General features: G+C 48.4%; 1 protein-coding gene across 4 annotated transcripts in view; it reads right to left on the reverse strand.

Annotated features, from left to right (window-relative positions):
- Positions 1-20,735, reverse strand: part of DISC1 (DISC1 scaffold protein) — a 261,582-nt gene that overhangs the window by 200,881 nt on the left and 39,966 nt on the right. For all 4 annotated transcript variants that reach the window (XM_053913325.2, XM_071219437.1, XM_053913323.2 and 1 more), the window contains exon 3: positions 18,291-18,360. In XM_053913325.2, the coding sequence (XP_053769300.1) occupies positions 18,291-18,360 (70 nt within the window). The remainder of the gene's footprint in view (positions 1-18,290; positions 18,361-20,735) is intronic.

Here is a 20,735-nt window from a genome sequence, read left to right on the forward strand (position 1 = left end):
ACCAACCGTAACGTGACAGACCAGAGCGGGACTGGTAATTTTAAACGTCTGCACTGGACCGACTCTCCGGGAAGCCCGATGCAACAGACGTGCTGCAGGAAACTCCACCGGCGCTGTCGGGGGGGAGGCTGCGCGGAAGGAGCAGCTCTCACTGCACCCGGGCCTGAAACAGGCTCCACGGCCAGTGTGTCTGACCTCGTGGCAACATTTCTGGGCAAGAACGGGAAAGACTGTCACGTCACGAAACTGAGTCTGCGGGACAAGCGACTTCCTGCCCAGATGTTTTGCCTTCGATCAGTGCACGCTGTCCCCAAGGGGCGAGTTCCTGCCTAAAGTCCCCAGAAGTTTCATTCCCACAACTGGCATTAATCACAGTGTATTTTTCTCCTCACTTTTGGGTGGGTTTTTTTCCCCTACAAAAATCTTAATTTTTCAAACACAGATGTGGAACAGTATAGTGGTTTTTCATGCCATTATAGAGGATGGGGGTTTCAGTAGGAGGAGTCTTCGGGTGGGCAGAAATGCCCAAATGACTTTTCTCAAGCCCACAACCAGCAGCTGCTATCCCGGAAGGGGAGGGGGGAGAGAGGGGGAGAGAGGGAGGGACAGAGAGAGAGAGAAGATGCCATCCCTAGCCTAAATGAGCATATTCTCCCACCTGAATCCTCTTTTTCTTTTCATTATGTCAAAAGAAGGAATGGCTGGCTCTGTGCATTTAAATTCTGGGAGATTCATTAACAGGAGTTTGGTTCTGGGTGTTGAGGCTTGCGTGGCGGAGCCAAAGCAATTGGTTCCAGCTGCCAAGAAGAAAATGAACCCCTCTAAGTGGAAAGGACACAGAGTAACAGCCCTGCCTGGGGAGCCCACTGCGGTCTGCGCGGGAAACCCACACCTGCACCAGCTAATCAGGAGCACTTGCGCCGTGTGGACGACGGGAAGGGTTGGCTCCCCAGCAAAGCACACCCGGCCACTCCGTCCTCACTGCCGGGACCCGCCCAGGGCCCGATGCCTGAGCACCGCTATCGACTGTGTTTTGGACACTCGAAGGTCAAGTGTCCATTAACTATGAAAAAGAAGCCTGGAGTGAGAAGGAATCTCTCCCTCTCAACAAAGTTTCAGCGTTTGTGAGGTATCATTTTCCAGTGCTAAAAGCAGTGCTGTTCGTGTATTTTTGCTCACTTCTTAGGTTTCTTTTTGTGGTGCTTTGCTTTGTTCTCTCGCATTGGTGCCCTTTTAAAGAGGCAGTCCTACAGGAGGCCTGCCAACCAGTCAAAGCCCAGGCACTCCGCTCTCCGGGCTCCCCTCTGCACCCAAGACCCCTCAGATCACGGTTCGAAAACCACAGCCTTCTGAGGAAATCACAGAGATTCAAATATGTCCAGCAGCTGAAATCCTGCCAGCCCCGAGCTGCCAAGTTTTGGGTGCTGTCCCAAGATCACACAAGTTCAGCGAACATTCCATGGGTTAAGGACTTTAAGAAAAACAAAAGGTTTCCATCTTCAGCCACTGTTTTGATGGAGACAGACGCGTTTCAGAAATGGAAGTGAACCTCTGATTCCATAGATATGCATAAAATATTCACGTCGGCCAGATTCACTTGCTTGCAACGTGCGGCCAAATCCTCAGCTGTGGTACTGGGGGTTTTATTAGATTTCTAAATGCCAAAGCATTTTAAAAATTTCCTTCTAATTTTTTCTCCAAAAATCTTTTTCTTTTTCTTTTTTTTTCATTGGGGTGGTAGAAAAGATTAAAAGGGAGAAACCGTTGCCCACACCCACCAAGCAGAGGCAGGCCTGGCTGAGGAGCGGGCAGGGGTGCGCGGTCAGCACACTTTCCACACGCACCTAGGACTCCCAGCGAGGCCGACGGGGCAGGCATCGCTGTGCCCCCTGAACGGAGGAAGATACGACTCCCCACATCCCAACAGACCCAGCTCGGGGAAACGCTCCAGAACGAGCGCCCATTTCCATGTTCAGTTTTCATAAGTGGGACCCACAGCTGCCACGCACCCCAAATATAAACGCCACCCTTCTGCTGGCTTCCGGAAGAGGTGAAGTCCATGGCCTGTGGCTCTCCGAGCCACTAGTGCCTGACAGGGCGACAACAACGGAGGGAGCTGGTTCCTGGGAACACCTTCCCCCCAGCCACCCTGCCGGGCTGACCCGCCCACCTCATCCCTCCCTGCTTCTGGAGCCCGCAGCCCACTGCTGCCTGGGGCAGGGGCAAACTTGCCAAGTTCCCACGTTAGCCTCCTGGAAAAAAGCCTCAAGGGAAGATCACTGAGTGGTAGAAAACTGAAGGGAAGTAGCTACATTTCAGGAGAGGCAAAAACGAAGCGATAAAAACGATGAGATGGAAACATCCCGTGATGCTTTGGAGAGAAGAGCGCTAACAAAGGCAGGCGAGTAGAAGAGCATAGCGTGGTCCATGCAGCGTAATCAGGCCCCGGCACTCAAAATTCATTACAAACAAATCTCATTTAAAAACAAACTCCCGGAGGGACTCATTACACTAAGTGTTCTGGCAGTGACTTAGGTGGTAATCACTCTATGCCACCCTGGGGGACACGAAAGTCACCGCGTTCTACAGCTCACAGGGGCTGCTTCAGTCTCCTTCCAAACAAAAGCTTCTGTGGGGTCGCCGTTCTATCACGCCTGTCAATTGTAACTTATTTTGTGTTGGGAGACAAGCTGGCACGTTGTGTAAAGGTCAAGAGGAAAACTGTTCCTTCTGCTACATCACTGTCATCAACTGATAAAGGTCATTCCACCCAACACACTGCCATGGCAGAAAATGACTCTGTCTGTCTACTGTGAAGTATTAGAAAGTCCCTCCGCTGTGGTCCTTCCCGTTTCTGTCCCCGCTCAAGAGGCGTCAGACGAGGCCCTCGAAGGCCCTCCGGCAGCTCCCTGACAATAACCTGTCTGCAAACACGTCTGAACGGAAGACGCAAGGACAGAAGCTTGGAAAGACTATCTGCACAGACCCAGAGCGTCTGAGTGGCTTCCCGGGGAGTACCACTGCAGCGGCCGGCCCTCATTCGGCATGGCGAGACCCTCACACGTCTCGCGCGCACCATCTCACTTCGTCCTCAGAACAGCTCTAGTAGCCCACTCTATAGATGGGGACATCGAAGCCTTGAGAGACGAAGTGATTCGTGCAAGCGTACACAGCTAGTAAACGACAGAGCTGGACTTCGCCATCGAGTTTTTAACGAGGATGACCTGAAAGGCACTGATACTTCAGGATTCTATTGTTAGTAGAATGATCAACTATTAATAACATGGCAACGGTAAGAAGCATTCTCACTGGTAGGTAAGATGTAGTTTGAACATTTATCTGTCCGCCCAACAACCATTTCTTGAGAGTGCGGCTCCGGCCAGGAATCATGCTAGGTGTTGGGGATTAAGTTCAAGTTAGATGGGGTCTCTTTCTCTCCCCTGAGCACTTACAGTTCAGCCGATGGGACAGCCAACAGCGGCATTCAAACATGGGGTGCGTGAGGACAGGGAAACACCTAGAGTACCCAAAAGAAGGGACGTTGGAGCCGAGGCTCGATGGCCGAGTAGGACCTGAGGTGGAGAAGGAAGTGGTGAGCACAGGCAGGGGTGGAAATCATGTAGGGAGAGGCGCGCTGCCTCCAGGAGCTACCGAAGGGCTGGAGAGCAGTTACTTGGGTGGAAAAGGAGTGGCAAGAAATGAAGCTGGAAGGCGAGGCAAGGGCCAGAGCGAGACGGTGTTATCACAGGCCAAGTTTAGCACTGGTCCTGAAATGTCAGTCATGGAGACAGGGGAAATGGAAAAGTGATCCTACATGCATTTTAAAAGAAGACTGTTGGAGGTGGGGGGTAGTAAAGCACAAAGGGGGTCAAATATATGGTGACGAAGAGTTGGCTTCGGTGGTGGGCACAGAATGAAATACACAGATCACAGAATCGTGCACTTGAAACCTATGTAATTTTATTAGCCCATGCCACCCCAATAAATTTAGTCTAAAAAAATAAAGAAAATAAATAAATAAAAATTTCAAAAATAGAAAGAAGACTAGCTAGCATGTGAAAGAGGAATCGGAGGGAGGTGGGAAGGAAGCAGAGACGAGTGGGTTAGTCCCGGCAAAAGCTGATGAAATCTGAGGGCAGATGGAAGAGATAGTTGGGAGATGGAATCTGAAAGCTGCCGCAGCTCCACGTCCAAGGGCAGGTGAGACCCCAGCACGACCCCCAGGCTTTCCTGCCGTGCTGCTGTTCGTTGCAGGCGGAGACACGGCAAGAGCAGCTGTGCAGAGAGGCAGACAAGAGCAGGAATTCGTGGAGGGAGGGTGGGAGGAAAAACAGTCTTTAGATCTCAGGTTGGACACCCTATACCACAGCCCTGGGGGAAGCTGATGTCACAAACTGAAGTCCTTTTCCTTATTAACGAAGGGCTCTGGCTGTCAGGAGACAAATGCAGAAAGACAACAATTCTCAGGCCGGGACGAGGGCCGGTGAAGTGCAGAGGTCACAGCAGCGTCCAGTGAGTGTGTTCAGGGAACACAGGAACCGAAAGGCGCTCCAATGCAGGGCTCAGAGACTTTCGGCAATAGAAGACTCTCTCTTCGTGGCTTCATTTTCTAACTCCACTCAGTCCCGACTCAGAACACATGCCACCTGGACCTTTGCTCATCAACAAGACCAAAAGGCCAATGCAGGACTCACAGTGACGGGCGGCCCAGTGAGGCCGGGGCACCTGCTTCAGAACTATGGCAACACTCCTGTCCCCAACCCCCAGCCAAGGTAGAGAGCAACTCCTCCCATAACTTCCACCCATGACCCACGAGACGCCCTTGGGTTCTGCCGGGTGTCGGCCTCCTTCCAACTGACGACCTTGGTCAACCTTCAAACAGTTGTATACAGTCAGGGTTTTGTTTCCAAGTCTTATGGGAAACATTCAAATTTCCTAGACAACTTTTTTCAAAAGTGGGTCACAGTTTGTGTCTCGCAAACAGGGCCTGCAGAGCGGGCGCACAGTGTGCCCACGCAGTGACGCGAGAGCTGGAGCCCCGGCCCAGGGCCGCCGCAGGTGGCGCAGAGCTTGTTAAATCTAGGAAAGCGGCCACTCCAGGTTTTCCTCCCGTGTGACTCTGTCACCCGGAGTGTGTTGGTAGTATATCTGCTGTCAATTTTTTATTAGACAGCATGCAAGATTTAATTAAGTGCCTGAAGAGTTTATAAAAACAAATTAGCTGTCCAAGGATGCATACCAAGTGCAAGGAGCCCCGCGAAGCAGCAGGGGCACCGTATCACTGCCGCTGCGCAGAGGAAACGGACATCTGGCCTGTGAATGACAGTTTTAAATGCACGGGTTACACAGTCATCGGGGAATTGCACCTTAACCACCTTAACGCCTCTGTCCACAAGGGTACAGGTCACGGAACAGCAGACATACAGCAATAACGGGAACAGAGTCAACCCCTCCCATCTCTTCTCCTTTGCTGTCTCGTCTTTAGCACCTCGTTTATGTCTCCTTTTCTTCCTGTTCCGTGATTTCCATCTACCCTCAAACTCAGGATAACCAGCTCTTGCAGAGCCCAAGCAGGGTTTCAACTTCATTGTCTCAATGTCATCCAATGTCACGCAACAGAGAACGAAGCAGAGAACAAGAGGCTCAAGGTCATGACTTTCGGACCACAGTCTGCCGCAGGAAGGTGTGAAGCACAGTCAAGCTTTAAATACTTCACTGTCATTTGCTCATTTTAATATATATTGCTTCACCTAACTTCTGAAATTTTTCGCAGCTTGAAAGAAATCAGACTACGTGCAAGTAAGCTTCTTATTGCCCCACAGAAATTAAGAAGTCACATCGCTCCATCCTATTTCCTGCATGCTAGCTGCCGGCAGTGAGGTACTCAGAAGCAGCCACGTTTTACTTGGGGGTGGGGAATGGGGCTGGGGCTGGGCAAAGATAAAAGGAAACAAATAATGCTTCAGTACCTTTGTGCAGGAGCTCGAATGACCCATTATCACAGTTCACCCTCCTTCCACACAGCAGGACAGGCGCTCTTATTCCCAGTCCATCTGGGAGCACACTGGTGCTCAAGGACAGGTGACAGGGCGAAAGGGCAGGGCCACACGTGTTCCGTCTCCTCGCCCCGGCCTGGGTGTCCCGCTCTGCCAGCTGACTGTGCTCACCCAGAGGTGCAGAGCGGGTTAGTAAACATTTCACATTTCTCATCGTATGTAAATTACCCCTCAACCAAATATATAGAGAAAAATCAAAACTAAACATGTAAATAAGCACTTGTTCGAGTTACCACAGCCCACGAAGGTATCTTTAAGTACTGACTATATCAGGTTGAATGCGAGTTAATTATTTCTAATTGTCGCTTCATATAGAAATAGAAGAGTTAATTCAGCCGACCGAACTCATCAACCAGTCGATTCAGTGACAGGACGCAGGCCAATCAGCACCACATTTTATACGCACAATAAGCAGATGATGGGTGGGACTTTGCAAGAGTCTCACACACAAAGCCCCTCTAGACACCGCCATGGTCAGAGACAAATCAAAGGTTCCTTTGCTTCCCAGAAAGGATTAGGACCCGCGTCTCTGGAAAAGCTGTACTAAGAGGCAGCTTTGGGCTGATGAGCGAGAGCAGGTTTGGGAGGGAGAGACTGGGCTGACTCGCCGCGGCTGCCCGTCGTCCGGCAGAGTGCTTGCTTAGACAGAGCGGGCATTCGATACACGGCTCCTGACTAAACCACACGCCCTGTTCGGTGTTTTTGCTTCCATCTTCTTGTATATTTTAACGTCCCTCGTTTGTTCTCATTCTTAATTACTTCCCACGTGCGTGGTTCACCAGGCAGGAAGTGTGCTGGCCACTGTCCTTATCTGCTCAGCACCCACCCTGCTCATAGGAGACCTGGCCCTCCGCATCACGGGGACAGACAGGGAAACGAGACTGGCTGATGACAGGGCCTCACCAGCTTGGCTACAGTAACTGGTCCAAGGAGCTAGCATCTGACCCCTGTCCGCCGTGAAATTTCCATACCACAGCCATGGGGGGTCCCCTTCCTTCTCTAGTTATGGCACTGTTAGCACCAAAGTCCCGAATTGCCACATGGATCATTTTATTATAACATTCCTCCACCAAAAAGTGGTCTGATTCCTTTCCCCTTGAACGAGGGCTGACTTTGGAGACTTGCTTCAAATGAACAGAATGTGGTAGAATCAACGCTACATAATTTTTGAGATGAGGTCATAAAAGAGGATCGTTTCCTCCAGAGTTCTCCCCTTCCCCTTCTCTCTCCCCCCACCCACCCCACCTACAGTCACCATCACATCATAAGGAACCCAAGTGGCCCCAGGAAAGGCCCCAGCTGAAAGGCAGGTGGCCCAGCCCCAGCCCCAGCTGATCCCCAGCTGCCAGCCGGCACCAAGCACCCAACAGGAGAGTGAGCCTTCAGAGGGCGGGTGGCCTCACTCTTGGAGTTGCCCCAGCTAATGCCAAATGCAGCAAAGAAGGGTTAGCTCTGCTGAGATTTCCCCAAACTACAGATTTTTGAGCACAATAAGTGTTGTCATTTGATAAGCCGCTAAGCTCGGGGGCAGTTTGCTGCATGGCAAGAGACAACAGGAACAGATTTTAGGGCCACAGTGAAGTGCCACCACGGCGCGTGGCAGTAGATTTGGGGCAGGGTGGTGCGTGGAAATCGGAAGGGCCTTACAGACAATTAGGAGAAGCCTGATCGATCTGGAGGAGGGCTTAAAGGAAAGACAGGAAATGCTATTGCTAGCTGGAAGAAAGAACCCGTGTCTAGCAGCCGCAAGTATTGAAACGCTGTCACCAAAGGTGACGTGGACGGAGCTGCAGAGCCTGGCTGAGATTTCCAGACAGGGCACCGAGGGGACCCCCGGCTTCCTCTCACCAGCCACAGCCTCACATGCGAAGGGAGAAATAAGCTAAAGAAATGACTGTTAGCACCGAGGAGCCAGGACTTGCTGGGCTGGAAATTACAACTATTTGTTCCCAGCCTCTCCAGATGACAAATAATGCTGAGATTGAGAAACAGTTTCCAGGCAAAGATCCAGCCCAGAGAGCTGCCAGGAAAATATGGGCCAAAGATGAGGTCAAGGACAAAACTGGAAACCCTTTGTAAGACCTCATAAAGATCATAGGCCCTTTCAGATGGTCAAACAGCCCTTTGTGAATCCTAGGAGCCCTGTCCTCGGCCTCCCCAAGCTTACAGGGAGCCTGAAAAAGAGGCTTGTCCTGAAGAGACTTGTAGGTAGAGCTTTTGTCTGATGAACTAGATTATAAATTAATTCATAGGAAACTCAAAATGTTTTTAAGAGAATTACGCCAAATTGCAAAAAAAAAAAAAAAAAACAACCCAGAGAAAACACAAAATGAAAAAAGGTGTTTGGACCCCCAAACTTGTATGGGTAGAAAGCAGGCTGAAAACGAACAGTACTTGGCTACCAACTGAGGCTTCCTCTCATGGACGAGGGAGGACAGCTCAGAGCGTGGAGTAAAGAGTCCAGAGATCAGACCAAGTGCCGCAAAAATTATTTCCCGGCTGTAAGGCTAAGCTCTCGTCAAGGACCCGACAACCGGCGTGCAGCCGGATTTCAGAATGGTTATGGAACCGCGGCTGCTGTGCGCCTCCCACTGCCCCATCCCCAACAAGTGCTGCAGTCACCCCACCCTGTGTCCCCATCGCATGCTGGGACTGGAGGTTTGGCAGCCTGTGGCTTTGGCGTACAGGTGTTCAGATCAGAGAAACTACTCGAGAAGCTGTGCTCACAGAGTGGCCCCTGAGGAGCCTCATTGGCACCCGCACCCGAATTGTCAGCGAGGAGCCCCCAGACAGAGCCTGAGCACGGTGCCATACTACAGGACTTTGAAGGGTCTTCAGAGGGGACGAGTACTTTCTGCATGTGGCAAGAAGGTAAAAACATGGGGCTAGAGGGCAGTCTGTGATGGCTTTAAAAGATTCCCACAAAAGATTCTTTAGACACTCCTTCCAACAACACCTGGAGTCTGTTACCCCGCCCTTGAATACGGGTCACGCTCACGCCTGACGCCCCGAACGCAGCAGTGGTGACACTGCCTGACCCCCGAGGTCGGTCCTAACAAAGCGACAGTTCTTGCCTAGCTCTCCCTCTCAGGGAGCCACCACCACACCATGCGGAAGCCAAGCAGCCACGGGGAAGGCCACAGGTGAGTGTTCCAGCCACGCCCCAGCCGAGTGCCAGCAGAGCGTCAGCCTCCAGCCCTGTGAGTAGGGGAGACTGCAGGTGACTGCACCCCCACCTGGAGGCCGCCCCATTGATGCCGGGAGTGCAGATGGGCCACCCCGCCCAAATTTCAGGCTGATGAGCAATATGAATGTTGTCCTTGCTCTTCTGAAACAGCCTTGTTGAGTATAATTCACACACCACACAATTTGCCCCCTTGAAGTGTACAGTGTGTTCAGTGGGGTTGGGTGCATTACATTGGTAATTTTTAAAGTTGTGGTGATACATATAACATAAAATTTTTGCCATTTTGACCATGTTCACATGTGCATTTCAGTGGCATTAAGTTCATTCACAATGTGGTCCAATCATCACCGCCTTCCATTTCCAAAACTCCTCACCCAGCATCCCAAACAGAAACCGTGCGACCGCAAGGACCTAAGTCTGCACTCTCCCCTCCCCCAGGCCCCTGTCACCCGCTGACCTTCTTTCTGTTTCTGAATTTGCCTATTCCAGGGACTTCATTTAAGTGAAATCATACAATATTTGCCCTGTTGTGTCTCGGTTATTTCACTTCAAGTTTTCAAGATTGCCCATGCTGAAGCAGGCATCAGAACGTGATTCCTTTTGATGGCTGAAAAATATTCCGTTGTATGTACATTCCACAGCTCGTTTATCCGATCACCTGTTGATGAACATTTTAATCTTTTCCACCTTTCGGCTCATGGGAACAATGCTGCAGGGAACACTGGCAGAGCAATACCTGAGTCCCTGCTTTCCCTTCCTTTGGAACATACTTAAAGGGAACCTGGTCAATAACACGATAACCTTACCTGGTGACAGATGATGACTGCTGTAGATTAGTGCACTAATCAGATTGTAAGTACAAAAATGCCGAATCACTACATTGTATGCCTGAAACTAATGTAACCAGCACAAGATGACATATCACCTATAATTAAAAATATAAATTTCATTCTTTAAAAAAGTAAAATTGCTTGGTAAATAAGATGGAGCTCCATAAGGAACTGCCGAACTGTCTCCTACAGCACCGCACCCTTTTACGTTCCCGCAGCAGCGGACCACGGGGACCGATCTCTGCAGGCCCCCACCGGCTTGTTACTTTCCATTTTTTGATAGTAGCCGTCCTAGTGGGGGTGACGTGGGATCTCACTGTGGTTTTGATTTGCATTTCCTTAATGCCTAATGATGTTGAGCATCTTTCCCCAAGTTCATGGCCACGTGTATGGCTTCTTCGGAGACATGTCTGTTGAAGTCCCTTATCCATTTTTAAATTGGGTTGTTCATCGTTTTGCTGTTGAACTGTAGGAGTTCCTCATATATTCTGGATAGTAAATCCTTATCACATATACGATTTCCAAGGATTTTTCCCAATGTGTCAGTTGGTCTTTTCACTTTCTTAGTAATCTCCTTTGCCATACAAAAGTTGTACTTTGATAAAGTACAACTTACCCATTTTTCTGTTTGTTACCTATGCTTTTGGTGTCAGAGTCCCGAAGTCATGAAGATTCACCCCCCAGTGCTTTCTCCGAAGGGTTTCATGGTTTTCACCAAGGTCACTGAAGCATTTTGAGTGAATTTTTGTATATGACATAAGGGAGGGATCCAACTTTATCCTTTCGGATGTGAAAATCCAGTTGTCCCAGTACCATCTGTTGAAGAGACTATTCTTTTGCCCATTGAGTGGACCCGAAACCCTGTCAAAAGTCACCTGGCCACAGACGTACGGGTCTATTTCTGAACTCAGTTCTATTCCTTTGGTCTGTATAGCTATCCTAACACCAGACCACACTGTTGTGATTGCTATAGCTTTATAGTACGTTTTTAAATCAGGAGGTGTTAGTCCTCCAACTTCGTGCTTCTTTTGCAAGATCGTTTTAGCTATTCTGACCCTTTGCAATGCCATATGAATTTGAGAAACAGCTTTTCTGCAAAAAAAAAAAAAAATTCGCACTGCAATTTGAATAGTGATTGACTTGAATGTGCAGATTGTTTTGGGCATAGTCCTGAAGCTTGACAATATTAAATATTCCTGTCCATAAACACAGAATGTCTTTCCATTTACTGAGGTCCTCGTTAATTTCTTTCAACAATGTTTTATCATTTTCAGTGTAAAAAGTCCTTCGCTTCCTTGGTTACATGTATTCCCAGTTATTTAACTATGAAATTGCTTTCTTAATTTTCTTTTGGGATTGCCCATTGCAGGTACGTAGAAAGACCCCTGATGTTTGTGTGTTGATCGTGTACCCTGAAACACTGCAGAATTGAGTTATTATCTCTCATAGTTTCTCATGGGTTCTTTGGGATTTGTATATGTGAGATCATGTTATCTGCAAATAGAGAGTTAATTTTTTTGCGGGGGAGGGGGGCAACTTGCTCTGGCTGGAACTTCCAGTACAATATTGAATAGCAACGGGGAAAGCAGGCATCCTGATCTCATTTATGATCTTAGGAGGAAAGGATAATGTTAGCTACAGATTTTTCATAAATATCCCCCTGATCATGTTGAAAAAGTTTTTGCGGTTTTTATCAAGAAAAGGTGTTGGAATTTGGTCACATGCCTTTTCTGCATCAATTGAGATGATCTTGTCTGGTTTTTTTCCCCTTCATTCTATTACTATGAAACGTAACACTGATTTACTTTATGTTGAACCACCTTCATTTCAGGATAAATCCCATGTGGTCATAAATGCCATTTGCTCATGGTGTATAATCCTTTCAATGTACTGCTGAATTACGTTTACTAGTATTTTGTTGAATACTTTTGTATCTTTATTTTTAAAGGATGTTGGTCTATAATTTTCTTTCTTGTGATGTCTTCACCTGGCTTTGGTATCAGGATACTGCTAGCCTCACAGAATGAGTTGGGAAGTGTTCACTCCATTTCTATTTTTTGTAAGAGTCTGAGACAAAATCGTGTTAAACTCCTCTCAAATGCCTGACAGTATTCACCAGGGCAGCCATCTGGTCCTGGACTTCGCTTTATTGGGAGGCTCGATCACTAATTCTCTCTCTTCACTCGTTGAGACACTATAGGTAACTTGTGCTTTTCTAGAATTTGTCCACTTCACCTTGGTTATCTAATTTGGTGACATAAAACACATTCTGTGGGTTGCTCAGGTGGCCCCCTGACGGATCAGGATGGACACACACGATAATTTACGAGTAAGGTCTGCCCTACTCCTCCTGGAATCGGGAACCAAAGTCCCGCACTGAGAATGCAGGCTGCCATCTTTACGATCACTGTTACCCTCATAGAAAATGTGGTCAATGATATCGTGGTAACTATGAATGTGTCAGATGGCTACTAGATTGATGGGTGATCACTCATAAGAAATATAAATGTCTAATTGCTATTTTATGCACCTGAAACTAATATAGTATGTCAACTGTAACTGAAAAATAAATCTTAAAAAATATTCACTGCTGTCCTACAGAAGAAATGGGACATGGGCAAGTAAAAATGCCACAGAGCTCTCCTGCCACTTTCTAGTTGTCTTTGTCTTGGTTCTGGGTTTGTTTGGTTGCTATATACCTGGAGCTGTGTCCCAAGGCTCTGAAAATTTTGGTTCTGATAATTTCTGCTGGTTTTATCTTCCTATGTTTCTGCTGGGACACAAAGGTTGCTTGCTCTGCTGTTTCCTGGATGTCACTCCACATTGTTTTAAGTACTGAGTTTTGTGGTGCTTCGTTACACAATGTGTTCGTTTCCAGTGGCTGCTGTGACAAATGACCGTGAACTCTGGGGCTGAAAACAGCAGACATTTATTCCCTCACCGTTTTGGAGGCCGGAAGTCTGAAATCGGTCTTGCTGGACTGAAACCAAGGTGTTGGCACCACTGTGCTCCCTCCGGAGGCTCTCGGGGAGAGTCTGCCCCTCGTCTCTTCCAACTGCCAGTGGCCGTCGGCATTCCTGACCTTGTGGCCGCTTCCCTCAATCTCCACCTCTTTGGTCACATCACCTCCTCCTATTCTGTGTATCTAGTCTCCATCTGTCTCTCTCCCAAGGACACTTTGATGGGATTTAGGTCCCCCAACTACATGCCCCATCACCGTCACACCCAACAGCAATCTTCTTTTCTTCTGGTACTAGTTTCAGTTAGGCCCCTTCCTCTTGAAAGTGGACCTACTTTGGTGAGTCCTCATACAATCAATTCTAATGTTAACTGAAATTTCACATCTTTATATTATTTATATTTAATCCCAAATAAGCTAATATTCTTCGAGGGTAGGTCATCTTTTACACATTTTACGTCAGACAGAACACAATACACGTTGCTGACATTAGCATTTCTGTTCCGTGGACCCCTGAATGGCATGCACCTCCATTTCATCTGGGAGTCCTGAGGACATAAAAACGACCGATTCTATTACATCTTTTTTCCTCCTTTCTGTGCTTGAATGAAATGCAATGAAAGGCATCTGTGGATTCCCACTGCTCACTCGCATCTCTGTTTCTGAGAAGAGAAAGTAGGGGTTCTGGTGCAAAGCATTACATCTAGGAAGGCCTGAAGGAGGGTACACATGGGGTCCCCATGAAAGAAAGGTGTGTCGCCTTGGATAACCGCTCACTATCACCAAAGGGCAGCTGCGGACGGAGACATCTTGCCAAAGAAAGAATTCAGAAAAACAAAGATGCTGGCAATTTGGACAAGAGCTGGTCACTCTCTCGAGTGGTTTAATGTTGGCCTCTGCTGTGACCATTTTTCTTTCAACACCTCACATTTTTATGGTACTAGATTCTTGTCATCATGAATATTGTTTGAGACAAAGGACAGAGAAACTAATTCAGCGCTGGCCACTTTTCACTCCAAGAAGGAAACGCTAAGCAAGCAGGGTAAAACCAGCTATGCAAGAATATGAGGAAATATTAACTTTATTTTCCTACCAAGGGACAGGTATAATTAGAGCCCTGACATGTTCCCCGCAGGTAAATACACCAGCACTTTGATGGGATAAAACATGGAACTTTCTACTCTGTGCCAATTGCTCCTTTCTCCAAAACACAAGCCATTTTTATGAGTGAACCTAGAAAAAAAGAGAGAGAGAGAGAGAGAAACAGCAAAACCAAGCAGAGTAAAGTCATCCTCCAGATTCCCCTGGGGGACCTCGTGGACACCAGCAGACACCCCCCTCCCCCCGCCACGACAGAGCACAGTGGCACTGCTACTCCTAACGAGGAAAAAGAGGTGAGTCCACACGGGGACTGTAAAAGCCGAGCACCAAAATAATCTCGACAATTCTCCAAATGTTCATTAGGAGCCCTGGATAAACTAGGTGAGAAAGACAATTGTATTCAAATCCTATTTCAACAAATCTCATTAACACAAATTCCCCATCTGGACACTGTCCAAACTTCCCTAATGAGTGAGCAATTTCTTGCTCACCTACTATGTGCCAGTGAGGTCTGGGCCCTGCGGGGACCCGCATCCCACAAGTTTCAAATCTCATGGCAGGACAACCCAGTTTTTGGGTGGTGACGGTGGCTCTTCCGCTCTTTTGCCTCCTGTAAATGCATCCTACAGAGGAGGCACAAGGTTCTGCCACCCCAAAATATGCCTTTGGGGAATATCGACTATTTTAAACTTATAAGGTTATTTTTAGGAAACAAAAGACTCAACAAGAGCCTTTTACTCACCCCCCTTTACTTGCCTAAAGGAATTCAAGTGGAAAAACCTGGATAACGAATGCTTAAAGGAGCTGTCCCTCAGCCTAATACGACCCAAGTGTGGCAGACGGAGTAGAACCTACAACTCCATTAGACGACCCCAGGTCCCATTGCTTCCGGGAGGCCTGGCAAGAGCTTGGTTACCAAATGTTTGGTCCTTCTCATCTACCTGTGAGTTGCCTACCTTCCCACTGAAGTCCAAACCGCTAACCCGCCCTTTTCTTCTTAGCTCAGGACGGCAAATGAGCCTCAACTTCCCAGTTTGTCCTCAGGTCCCGTATTCTCATGGAACCCCCATATGTGCGTACATAATAAATTGGATTATTTTTCTCCTGTTACCCTATGTCACATTAATGTCATCATTAGACCAGCCAGAACTTAGAAGGGTAGAGGTAAAATTATTTTCCTCCCCTACACTACTCGCCCTTCGAGGCCCGCTAAATGACTGCCTCCTCCACAGGCCTTCGACTTTTCACCCACCCCAGCCTCTAGCAGGAGAATTTCTCTCCTTTCGGAACTCCGCTGCCTGTATTTGAAGGGACATGCTACGTGTAACTGCACCATCATCACTGTGTACTGGGCTGTCACCCGTCCTGGACCACACACTCCCGGAGGTGACAGTCCTGCAGGTGAGCTCAGTGAGATGCTCACTTCCCTGTCTCCCATCATGCCTCATGGTGCAGTTCTCGCGTGTGAGCATCGTGTGGGAGCTCACTGAACACAGCGGGTCTCCAGCTCCATCCCAGACTGACCTAATCAGAATGTGTGTGGAACACATTACCAGGTGATTCCGCTGTACATTAAAGTTTGAGAAGCACCGTTACATACAATGATGCTCGGTAGGTATTCTCTATATAACAAGCCCACTTCTGCACAAAAGCATCCCCTTCACCCACCCCCTGCCAAGGGCTACAGGGGGGCTGAGGAATAACCCCATCTTGAGGTGCAAGAATGCCTCCTCCTGGCTCTCCGTCTAGCTTGCCAGCCACGGTCTCTGTGCGTTTAGGCAGCAAGTCCTTCATTTGCTCACTCATGAAACACTGGCTGAATGCTCGCCTACCGTGTGCCCGGCACTCTGCGCATTCCACAAGAACAGTCACCTCTCCATCCCCTGAGCCAGGCCTGCAGGTTTGGGAAGTGTAAATAGAAAGAGGGTGGTAGGTGACTTGGGGCGTTAAGTGGCTACTAGGGTCCTTGTCCACTCCAAAAACTCCTGGGGGGCGAGAGGGGCAAATCCACAACTGGCCCCCACCGCCAGGACTCTGCCGGCTGCCGCACCGTGGGCCTGGTTCCCAGGCAGAATGCCCTGCACGGGGTCACTCAGACTTTGGCACGCACCCCAGTGACGGGGAAGGCTTATGAAACACGCAGTGCAGGGCCCACCCCACACCTTCCGTCTCCGCAGACAGCGGCGTACAAACGAGAAAAGTTACGGAAGCACTGAACAAAGATACGTTTATTCTTTCAGCTTCCCTGATGAGGTGTATCCTATCCAACCTCACTGTTGCCTTCGGTGTTTCAGAGACATTTGGAGACAAGACTAAAGAAGTGAGGCTTCCATTTAACGAAACCCACTGAGAAAACCAAGTCCAAAAAGTCACCAGGTCTCAATCACAAAAAGAGGGCCTGGCCCTGGCTGGGTAGCTCAGTTGGTTAGAGTGTCATCCCAATAAGCAAGGCTGTGATTCAGTCTCCCAGCAGGGCACAAACAGGAAGCAGCCCATGAACGCACAAACAGGTGGAACAACAATCCAGGTCTCTCTCCCTCACTCTCTCTCCTCCCCTACTTCTCTCTCTCTAAAGAAATCAATTTAAACAATTTAAAAAAGAGAAAGAGGGCCTGGTGTTCCGCCTATGTCGTACCCTTGTATGGTACAGAAAGAGCTGAGTTGTTGAGGGAAAAATACTCCAAGATTCAGCCCACGGTGGGGAAAAGCAACGCGTGCGGTAGTGGAAAGCATCAAAACTAGGCTGAACTGTCCGTCACGGATAGAAGTCAGCGGGCGCAGCCCAGTCCAGGAATAGCTCGCTTGCTTTCTATCTACAGCTGCCTGGGGTTGTGGGGGGTGCTTTCTCCTTCCCAGACTCGCCTCGTCTCACACACTCATCCTCTCCCACATCATCACGAAATCAAGATGGCCTGTAGAAAGAGGCGGGAGAGTCCACCAAGTTCCACCTCCGTTCCCAAATTCCTCTCCTTCCTCCCACCACCCCACCTCCCCGCCCATCACTTTCTAAACCCAACTTCAATGGGATATATAGTGAGAACACGCACAGCCTCGGCTCTGGGCATTTCTTAGAACCAGATTTGCAACCCCCTCTCTTGGAAATCAGTCACCCCTTTTCTGTGGCACCCCCATGCCAATGGCCTGTGAAGTATTCATTGGGAATACCAGAATGGGCTCAGGTAGGCCGAAGATCCAACCCTCAAGCCTAACCAGTTTCCAAAACAATCCTTAAGCATAGACATCCGTAGACATTCTCTGTCTAGATCGATATTGGGTGTGCTAAACTTGGTTATCGCCAGGAATATCTATCAAGTTCATAGCGTCTGGGGAAACCTGGAAGTTATTTTATCTGTCTGTCCCCCACATCCAGCAGAAATGGGTGTGAAATCTTATAATCAGCATCTAAAATCCTTAATTGAGATTCTTCCCAGGCCGAGCACACCTGAAATCCTTCCAGTGACACAGTCTCTGCTGTGTCCACTCAGCCACCACATCTGCCCTTGTCTGCATCTGGTCCAATTCCTGTTTTGGTCCCTCATTGTAACTGTTTCTCTGGCTACTGACCACCTCCTCATGTCTAGTCTCATGTTGCCACTTCCCCATTCTAGCTTCAGTACATGGGGCCCTCTTCACGGACATGGGATAGACTTGACCCCTGCGGCACAGCCTGGCACCTTCCATCTCATCCCATCTCCTGCCTCTGGTCCCGGAGAGTGAAGTCAAAGAGCTCAGTGAGGACTCAGAGGCATCGTAAGGTCAGAGACTGTGTCTGCCTTGCTTTCCTATTCCTGCCACATTGCCTAGCACATAATAGGTGTTCAACAAATACATTTTTATGAATGAATAATTATAGATGGATCATAGCTTAGGCAGGCAGATGATGAGTAAATAGGACTTTGATTGTTCGAATACTTTGTGTTTCCAAACCATCAATGAAGTTATATTTATAGCCCAAAGGATTCATGCTCATAACACGTTTTGAAACCCACAAAACAATAGCGCTGTAGAACAGTCCGGCGTCACCGAGCGGAGGGGACCAGAGGAAGTGACTGCACGATTCGTCTGGGGTGTGGAGGAGAGATCTGAGAAAGGAGGGGGTGAGAAACGGGACGTTACGAGGAAAAGAAGAAATATTCGATAAACACGGTCACACTCACCCTTATCATAATCATCATCCTCAATGGCTTTTTCTTGGAGTTTCTGAAGCTTTAATCTTAAGGAGTTTACCTGTGTTGTTCGGGAGGAGAGAAAAATGAAATCGATTTACAATAGCACTCAAACAAACTTATTTCATCAAAGCTAAGAGCATTTAGAAACTATTTCAAGACTGAACTTCTTTAGTCTCCTTTAAAAAAAGAACCACAAATGTACATTTTTTCCAATGCCAGATGAATCAGTTTCTCACACCAAAATAAAAGTTATATAAAGAAAGTGTAATTTGAGCATAAAATCCACAGAGTTAAAATGTTATTTTAAACAAATACATCACACTGTACCCTTATCTACATGGAAAACGCAAAATAGAAAAGACTACAGACTTCCTGACCTGACCAAATAGTCTCAGTTCTAAAACAGCAGATTAAAATTACGAAGGTAAACACACCGCAATTGGAATAGAAACCAAGAGAAGAAGCACGAACTTTAGCTCAGCAGCCTGTGCCGCAGGCTGGGTGGGACGGAGCACAAGGGCCCCACAAAGCTCTCTGTGGGAGGTCCTGAGGCTCACAGGCTTTCACTGCCCCGCGACAGACCCAAGGGCCCTGTCATTTGTTGGAGAATTATTGAAGCTCATTGGTAATCACAGTCAAGCCTCGGTTCTCAAACGTCCTGGTTCTTGAACAATTTGGTTCTCGACCAAGTTCTTCATAGAAAAAAAAGTCTCAGTTGTCTAACAAAACTTCAGGTCTCGATTCTCTACCGACAACCCTTCGTGCTGATACCTGTACAGTCAGTCACGTGTCTCTCAGGCAACAAACAGAGGAGATTCAGTTTCTGAACCAGTCACTTCTCAAACGGTTTTCCAGAACAAATTAAGTTTGAGAACTGAGGTTCCACCGTATTTTTCTTCTCAACAGGAAGCCCAGCGATTTTTTTGGAGATGGCTATTGGCCTATCAATGAATGGATTTGGGCTTGTTCCCTGAAAAACATCTTCCTCCCATCCTTGGCTTGGCATACACCTACATTTCCTTCAACACCTAGCTCAGGTGTCACCCCCTCCAGCCTGTGCTCAGTGTCCTTCCTTTACACTGCCACTGTAACCTGGACTTGCTCCTATTCCTGTGATCCATTTAACAAATATTTACTGACTGCCTCTTGGGTGTCAAGGACGGCTGGAGGTGCTGAGATACGGCAGGAAATTCTTAGCCCTCAAGACTTAACTTCTTGTGTAGGAAGACAAAAAATGAAGGCAATTCATAAGTTTTATGGACCCTTAGTAAGTTATTTGTGCTATAAAAGAAGAAAAAGGTAGACCCAAGTGAGCAGCTCGGGAATGCTGATAGACGGGGGACTGGGGGCTGAAACTTTAAATAGGATCTCATGGAGAAGGCGACATTGGAGCAGAAAATGAAAAGGGGTGAGGGAGTGTACCCTGAGGCTCTCTGGGAGAAAAATGCTCCCACAGAGAGCAAAGCCAGTGCCATGGAGCATTGCTGGCATTGCAAATTCAGAGCGAGAGGGTCCTTGGCTCTCGAGAAGAGTGTTTCAAGGGGAGATTGTGGGAGATGAGGTCAGAGAGGTGGTGAGAAATGCATCACAAAGAGACGTGAAGAGCATTTGAAAGTTCTGGTTTTACTCTAAGGGTCATGGGGGGCTGTCAGAGGGTTTTGAGCCCAAGATCTGATGCGTTTGAACAACTCCCTCCTGGCTGCTGTGGGCAGGGGCTGAAGGAGGGAGCAGGAGGCTGCGGAAATGGCCCAGCAAGGACAGGACGGTGGCATGGATCACAGTGGAAGCAAGAAGACGGGAGAAGGGATCTGTTTCTGAGCAGATGCAGAAAACGGCTGGGTGCAGGTTACACCAACAGGACTTGCTAGTGGATCACATGGGGGCGTGAGGACAAGCCAGGGCGACAGCAGGTTTTTGGTAGCCCCTAGTTGCAAGAAATTATCTTGGCACTTATCACACCCTGTCAGAGCTGCCGTCACGTCTTGTGTGTCTCGTTCACTTTGTCTGTGCCCTCCGTTCGCCCTGGAGCATCTGGAAGGCAAGAACTGTTTGTGGTGCATGTAGAAATGGCAGCACTCACGGTGGTTTGCCTCTCCACTGCTCTGGACACACGGGGGAATTACACTCCCTCCCCTCCTTGGTCTGGCGAATGAGTGTGCGGGGAAGGGACAGAAGTCGCTTCCGCACAGAAGCATTTCATTGCTCTGGCAGGTTCCCTTAGTGTTCTCCACCTTGACTGAGTGACTGAGGCGCCATATGATCCGAGAATGCAGCCTGGGGTCCTGAGCGACTCAGTGGAGCCCCCAACCACATCTGTGGAACATGAAGCATAAGCAAGAAACATGATTTCGTGATGCAGAGCCTCTGATACTATGTCGCTGTCAGTTACTAACACATTCTAACACAACCTCTAAAGCAGGCACGTGGTATCGC

This window comes from Desmodus rotundus, chromosome 10, assembly GCF_022682495.2.
Source record: "Desmodus rotundus isolate HL8 chromosome 10, HLdesRot8A.1, whole genome shotgun sequence".
Classification (NCBI taxonomy): Eukaryota; Metazoa; Chordata; class Mammalia; order Chiroptera; family Phyllostomidae; genus Desmodus; species Desmodus rotundus.